Below are 6,874 nucleotides of genomic sequence, written 5' to 3'. Positions count from 1 at the left end.
TATATATAAAGCTGACTGACCCATTGAATTCCTAGTTCCCAATGAAGTCTGTTGATGTGAATGTTCAATGTGAACCTTGTGTTCTTAGTCTAGCACCCAGTAAAAAGCACTGAGAAACAGCATGTACCCAATAGCCTTGTCCGACATGTTTAACTTTAATTTAACCACAAGGAAACATTTTAAAATGCCCAGTCTAGGGTCATTCTGCAAGATAACAAACATGGATTCTTTGAAATATCAGTTTTAACAAAAAAAATTAAGACAGTGAAGATAGAAAAAGAAGGAGAGAGGGAGAGAGAGGAAAAGAGAGGTAAGATTTTTTTTAATTAAAAAAAAGACAAGGAGATGAGAAAATGAGGTACAATGTATGACCCTAGATTGATTCCTGCACCTAAAAGAAGAAAACAAAAGCCAGCTATCAAGGGCTTTATTTGAGCCCCGATAGATATTTGAATAAGGATCATATACAATAAGACCTCAGTTCACAAATGTTCCCATTTGCACATAGTTCAGCCATCTGCTCCCACACAAACATAAGCACACCCCCTTCCCCAAATCTTAAAACAAATTAAGTTCCAAACCCAAGATATTAGATAGCCTTGTATCAGTGTTAGATTTTCTAGTGAACTCATTGCGCTGTAGTTATATAAGAAAAATACCCTTGTTCCTAAGAGATTTGTGAGGCTATATTTAGAGGGGATGACTACAAGTAATTCTTAAGTGGCTCAGCTGAAAGTGATATTGTGTAAAATGCTATAAATAGATGGCTATTTGAGGATATTGGTATACACTGTACTATTCTTGTGACTTTCAAAGGACTTAAGTTTTTCAAAATAACAACTAAATATTTTTGATGCTTACAGGGATAACAGAAATATACATGTTTGTGTATATTTTTTAAAAACTCAAATTATTCTGTATTCACAAAAACCTAGGCACTTAACTAAACTAAAAGAATTGCTACAAAAAATTAAGTTGAGATAACTTTTCATTTTTTGTAGGAAATTCACAGGATGCAGAACTTTTGGAAGGTCAAGCAAGGAATGAATATTGTCCCTGGAAAATGGGCAAACTGGAAATGTGGTTCCATGAACAAGAAAGCCATGGACAGCTACTCTGGGACAGTTCAAGCTCTGACTCAGAGCAACCAGGCAGAGATGAGAAAAAACCTCAGCCACTAGTGAGGACCAGGACAGAAAGACTCCCACTTTTTGATGAGTTTTTTGATCAGAAATAAGTAGGATACTCACTAATCTAGATGGCAAGAATAAGCTTGATTTGACATCAAAATCCTTCAAGTTAGTGTATGACTTTCTGTGAAGAAAGCAATTCATTTTGGTAAACAGAGGCTATCTTCTGGTTAACAAGTTTGTCATTTATGCTATTAACTTGCTGCTCAAAACTGCCTTTTTGCGCTGGGGAGAGAGCTCAGTGGCAAAAGCACCTGCCTGACAAGAATAAGGTCCTGAGTTCTATCCCAGTACAAAAAAAAAAAAAAAAGCCAAAACTGCCTTTCTATGGGTGGCTGGTCTCAGCAGGGTGGTTCTTCTGCTGGTCTCTTTTGAAATCTCTCATATAATTGGAATCAGATGGCAGCTAGCACTGGAGTCATCTGAAACTGCTGGACCTTGGCTACCTTCCATTTGATCTCAGAGTAGTGAAATTTGCTTCCTGTCAGCCCAGCACTCCTGGAAGCACATGTCCCAAAAGGAGGGCTCAGAAGGTTCACTCATAGAACTCGCTCAGAACCACTTCCATGTCCATGTTCTGTCGGTTAACCCAAGACATGGTCAATGGAAAGAGTTCTCATGAGGGCACAGGTGACAAAGTGTGGTCCTTTGAGTCCACATTGGAGTCTGGCCACCATACCATGCTTTTACATGCAAATTAGATCACTGGAAACAAATGACAAAGAGAGTAGATTTGCATTTTTAAAGAATAGCTATGAGTATGCTCTATTAGACATTAAACTAATTTAGCCATGTTTTTGTGAGCTGGCCATAATGGAGAGACTTCAAGAAAGGAACAGAACAATGTCAAGAGTACAAGGCCATTGTGAATTCAAACTCAAAACTAAGACCTTTTAGACTGTCATATAGCACTTACAGCTCTTTAAAGGGAATCTTAAGGTTTTTCAGTCTTCAATTTTTTCCCCTTATTAGATTTTTAGGCAAGTTTTTAAAGTATTTCTTTTGTGTAAAATTAAGCACTGTATTCAATTCAGCATAATCTGACAAGTTTTAAGCAATCCAAAGGATTCCAAAAATTTATTTGAAGTGAAAGCACTTTCTTAAACCTTCAATGGGATCTTTTCTTTCTTTCTTTCTTTCTTTCTTTCTTTCTTTCTTTCTTTCTTTCTTTCTTTCTTTTTTTAATGTATTTGGTTGTTACAGGGTCTCACTACACAGCTTGGACTCATATTGATCCTCCCATTTGCAGCCTCCCCAGTGCTGGGATTACAGACATGCACCACCACGCCCAGACTCCGGCTGGCTCAGCCCATCCTGAGGGTGTGGCTGGTGCAGCATATGGTGCCAGGGATCGAACCACTGTCCCTGTGCTAGCCTGAGCTTACCTAAGCAGACATGTTAGTCCGTGGAGCTGTTTCACCAGCCTCAACAGGAAATCATAAAAAGAAAAAAAATAATAATAATAAGGAAAATACCATGTGAACTTGACATTTGATCTATCCAGACTAGTTCCTAGGAAATAAAAAGCCTGGAGAGTCAGATGGGGGCTTTCTTCCAAGTATGGAAGGCGATTAGACCTTCAGCATATCTACTCCAGTTCTTCACGAATACTTTTTTTTGGTAGATGAAAAGCTTTTTTCCAGCAAGGGAATACGTAAACTATGAGACATCTAGTCTTCTCACAAGACAAGATCTTTGAGAGGATAAATAAGCCCATCACGGTGGATATGGAAGCCTGACAGTGGGATGGGCAAGCTCCAGCATGGAGGCTAGGATGAAGCTAGCCTTCACTGCTGCGCTGTCACCTGAAATTGGGCACAGCGTAAACTCACTGGACTGTGAGCACCCTGAGGGCACAGAACACATCTTTCCACTTTGGCATCTCTGCTTCAGAGCACATCTGGTGCAGTTTATTATTTAATGCTTGTGGAATTAATTTGTGCTAACTAGTTAATTAGAGAGGGACTTGTTTCTCCCCAGCTATACAGGGCTCGCACACATTTCTACCATTTCTCAAGAGTCTGATACATACCAGGATGATTAGACAATGAAGAGAGGGACTTCTTCAAAATCTCTTGGAGCCTATACCTCAAAATGCAGCCTAGACTGAACATTGCTGTGTGGGATGGAAGCCGTAAGTGTATGCAGATGTAGATGCCATAGCTCCAAATATTCTTGAAACTTTCTAAGAATGTGTTCCCTGCAAAGATAGTCCTGTCCTCATCTTTGTCTTACAGATGAGGAGTCAGAGGAATAGAGTGGTTTAGTAATTTCCCAGAGCCATCCAGCAAGGCTTCTTCCCTTTGGGCTGAGCCCAGTATTTACCAAAAGAGAGTTGCTGGGAGCTGGGCTTTTCCCTCTTTAACCCAATTTGACTTCTAACACATCAGCTTCATTATATGTCAACCCCCATTTCTATCATGTGATGTGTTTAGGGGAGTTGTTTGGGTGTGTTAGAGGAGGAAGGGTACACTAGGAGAGCTTGTGGGGTGTCCTTTAGAAAGGAGGAAAGCTACCCATACCTGGGTGAAGGGTACAGAGTAGTGGAAATATGCTTATTTTGTTAGGGACTGTCTGAAAACTCCAGGCTCATAGTTAATCTTGATTTTTTTCTGACAATGTTCAGCTATGATAGATAAACACAGCTGTTGCTGATAAGAACTGTAAAATTCAGCCTGGAGGCAAAGTTGTCACTTTTCTTTAACTGAAAATATCTCCAGCACTGAACAGAAAAAGGGCTAGTGTGCGACCAGATGTGTACTTTCTCTTGTGAACGCAATATTTTCCTTCTTGCTCTGAAATTTCCACAAGAAAATAACTTGTATGGCATACCTTTAGAAAACGTGCTTCTCTGAATTGTTGCTTTGATAATAAAATAGGGCTAGTTCTTTTTAATGAATAAAATGGTACCGAGCTGTTTTTCCTACTTCTCTAGGTTGATAATTCTGAGTTAGTGTCGTGGGGTTCAGCGAAAGATGATTGCTGAGGTCACCTATGAGATAGCCTTGGAAGCAGATGGCAATTTTCACTGCTTGGGCAGAACCTTCAAAACAGCGGCAGAAAGCCAGCCCTCTGGCTTGCTCCCCTCCTGTCCTTGTAGCTGGCCGAGGAGCTTCAGCCATCGCTGGCTGCTCCTCCCTTGACTGCACACCACAGCCTTTTCTCACGCAGCACTGCGCAGTGCACTGACTGCACCCTGCTGAGCACACAGAGGACTGGACTGCTGAAGGCCAGAGCGGCAACATTTGGAGTGGCGATGCATTTTTAAATAAATATGACTCAAGCACAGAATAACCAGTAACATAATTGAAAGCTAACGAATAGCTATGATACGTTGTTAGGTGTATTCTTCATTGAAAGTCTGCAATCCATTTGATCTTTTATTCATTTAATCATGCTCTCGGGGGTGGGTTCTGAATATTTACTACAAGCCAAGCATGTTCCAGAGGCAGAGATTACTCAGTAAGCAAGACAAAATCCCTCTACCGAGGGCTGCCTTCCAGGATGGAGAACATGCATACATGGTCTTATCCCATGTGCTCAGAGCGGGCAGTTCGAGGAAGAACTCTGAACTGGGGAAGGGCTGCATGCCATGGGAGGACCCAGGAGAGCACGCACAAAGACCCCACAGAGGGACAAGAGGGCCACGATGGCAGAGAGAGCAACGGGGAAGACACCAGCTTGTTCTCTGTTCCTACACAAACATGCCAGAGTCAGGGTACTTTATTTTAAAATGGGGCTTCTTCAGCTTACAACTTTGGAGGCTGAAAGTCTAAACCCAGCAGCCCGTTCTGCTCCAGGTGAGGACCCCCACCTGCTCCACACCTAGAAGGGGGCATTGTGGTGGGATCGTGCTAAAAGCAAAGCTGAACTAGGAAGCATAGACTCAGGGGCCAAACTTCCTCTTCATAGAAACCTACTCTGATGAAACCAACCCGAGTCTGCCCAAAAGTCCTCTTACTGTGGTACCTTGCTTTACAAACTCACTTCTTACCACAATTCTGGTAACAAATGAAATTTCCCCACAACCACTGACCCTAACCACTGAACTTGATTCAGTTCTTATCCAACTTGGTTTGCAACCAGAATCGTGAAAGAAAGAAGCTCGTGAACTGAGGCACTGCAGTAATTCTGTCTGAGAACAACACCCTCGGTACCTGGTCGCCCTGCTAGGCTGCCTCCCCACAGGTTCCACCACCTCCCTCACAGCATCACCACACAGGGACCCCGCTTCCAGCACTGACCCACTAGGGTACAAACTCCATCAAGCCATGGCAGAAAGACAAATAGGAATGGCACCCAAATGGTGGTCAGGGCCCAGGTAAGAGGAGCCAAAAGGACCACAGCACAATTGGCTAGAAGTGCGGCAGGACTGGGGACAGGGTTGTACCCTGAAGCTCAGGGAACCCAAGACTGGAGCCCCACATTCACACAGCCCTCTGTCCTAGGAGGGCCATGGTCACTTTCTAGTTGCAGTCTCATTCTCTGGGAGAGGAGCAGACCAGGTCCCAGCCCATGTTGTTTATTTCAATGATCCCAGCACAAACCAGTAGGCAGGTGGGGAAGGGAGATAGGGAAGGAAGCCAAGCAAGAGGCACAATTATACAGTTCTCTGGGTAACAGGAGCTCAGCCTTGCTTGGAAAGTCTGTGTCTCAGAGTTGGTTGCCTGAGGGAGAAGCATGCTGAGGTTCTGCACAACCTGCAATCACTGGTGGGTGGTAGCGGGGTGCAGGGAGAGGAAACCATTCTCCAGCTCTTCTCATGTACAGAGTGTTCTCAAGTCTCATTAATACACAGTGTTCCCAGGCTCTCAAATATCCACACTGGCAAAACCTGGGCCAAATTAAGACCCAAAGGGCTTGGATGGACGCACCTCCACCTTATTACAACTTGGATCTCTGTATCCCTGATGCAAACTACAGATCTGGGGCAATAATGCTTCCCGTCAATTTTGCTGTGAAGTAGAACATCTCCCAAACAGTCTATTTTTGAACAGTAACTTTAGTTTGTAAGCCTGTCTTACTTCTCTCCCCTAAACTCCATCACAGGTCCTTTCTTGGCAGGTAATACTGGGGAAGCACCAGCCATTCTCAGAATCTGACCGGAAGGAGGCTGAGTCGAGGCTATACTAAGTTGGAATTAGTGAGATGCATTTATATGATTCACTCTGTGCAGTTCTATTATCACCAACTGTATTAGTCACTGTTCCCTAGGAAATTGATTAGGTGAGACACACAGATATACAAGGATTTATAAGACTGGCTTACAGTGGCCACTCCACAGTCAGGTGTGGAGGAGTGTAAGAGCTCTAAGTACTGGAGACCAAAGGATCCAGACAAAAGCCTGGAGCTCACCACAGTGTTCCATGTGAGTCTGAATGAGGAGCTGATGGGTCTGTGGTGAAATCCAGGAGACAACATCCAAGGTGAAGGTAAAGACTGGAATGCCTCTGGGGAAACAGGGAGCAGCCTACCTTCTTCATTCCCCTTTATCTGTTCAGGCTATAAACCTATTTGTTGGTGCAACCCATGTCCAGGGTGGATCTTCTGTCCTCAGTAAATCCCTTCAGCCACACCCAGAACTATGCTGACCCAATTTAGTTGGGCATTTCTTACACAATCAGTTATCTAATCACAATCACACACCAATCACAGTGACGGAGACCCAGTCCTAGCCCAGGTCC

The 6,874-nt window shown here is 43.3% G+C and overlaps 1 protein-coding gene across 5 annotated transcripts in view; it reads left to right on the top strand.

The window, feature by feature from the left end:
• Positions 1 to 4,108, top strand: part of Ccdc198 (coiled-coil domain containing 198) — a 39,262-nt gene extending 35,154 nt beyond the window's left edge. For 4 of the 5 annotated variants that reach the window (XM_023703125.1, XM_004624821.2, XM_023703138.1 and 1 more), the window contains one exon: positions 1,002 to 2,300. In XM_023703125.1, coding sequence (XP_023558893.1) covers positions 1,002 to 1,237 — 236 coding nt within the window. In that variant the 3' untranslated portion in view covers positions 1,238 to 2,300. Of the gene's footprint in view, positions 1 to 1,001; positions 2,301 to 2,814 lie in introns of those variants that run through there. The other variant, XM_023703134.1, reaches the window with a different exon arrangement.
• The last annotated feature ends 2,766 nt before the right edge of the window (positions 4,109 to 6,874 follow it).

This window comes from Octodon degus, unplaced genomic scaffold, assembly GCF_000260255.1.
Source record: "Octodon degus isolate 3935 unplaced genomic scaffold, OctDeg1.0 scaffold00007, whole genome shotgun sequence".
NCBI classification, from domain to species: Eukaryota; Metazoa; Chordata; class Mammalia; order Rodentia; family Octodontidae; genus Octodon; species Octodon degus.
This window is presented reverse-complemented; position numbering and strand designations above follow the sequence as displayed.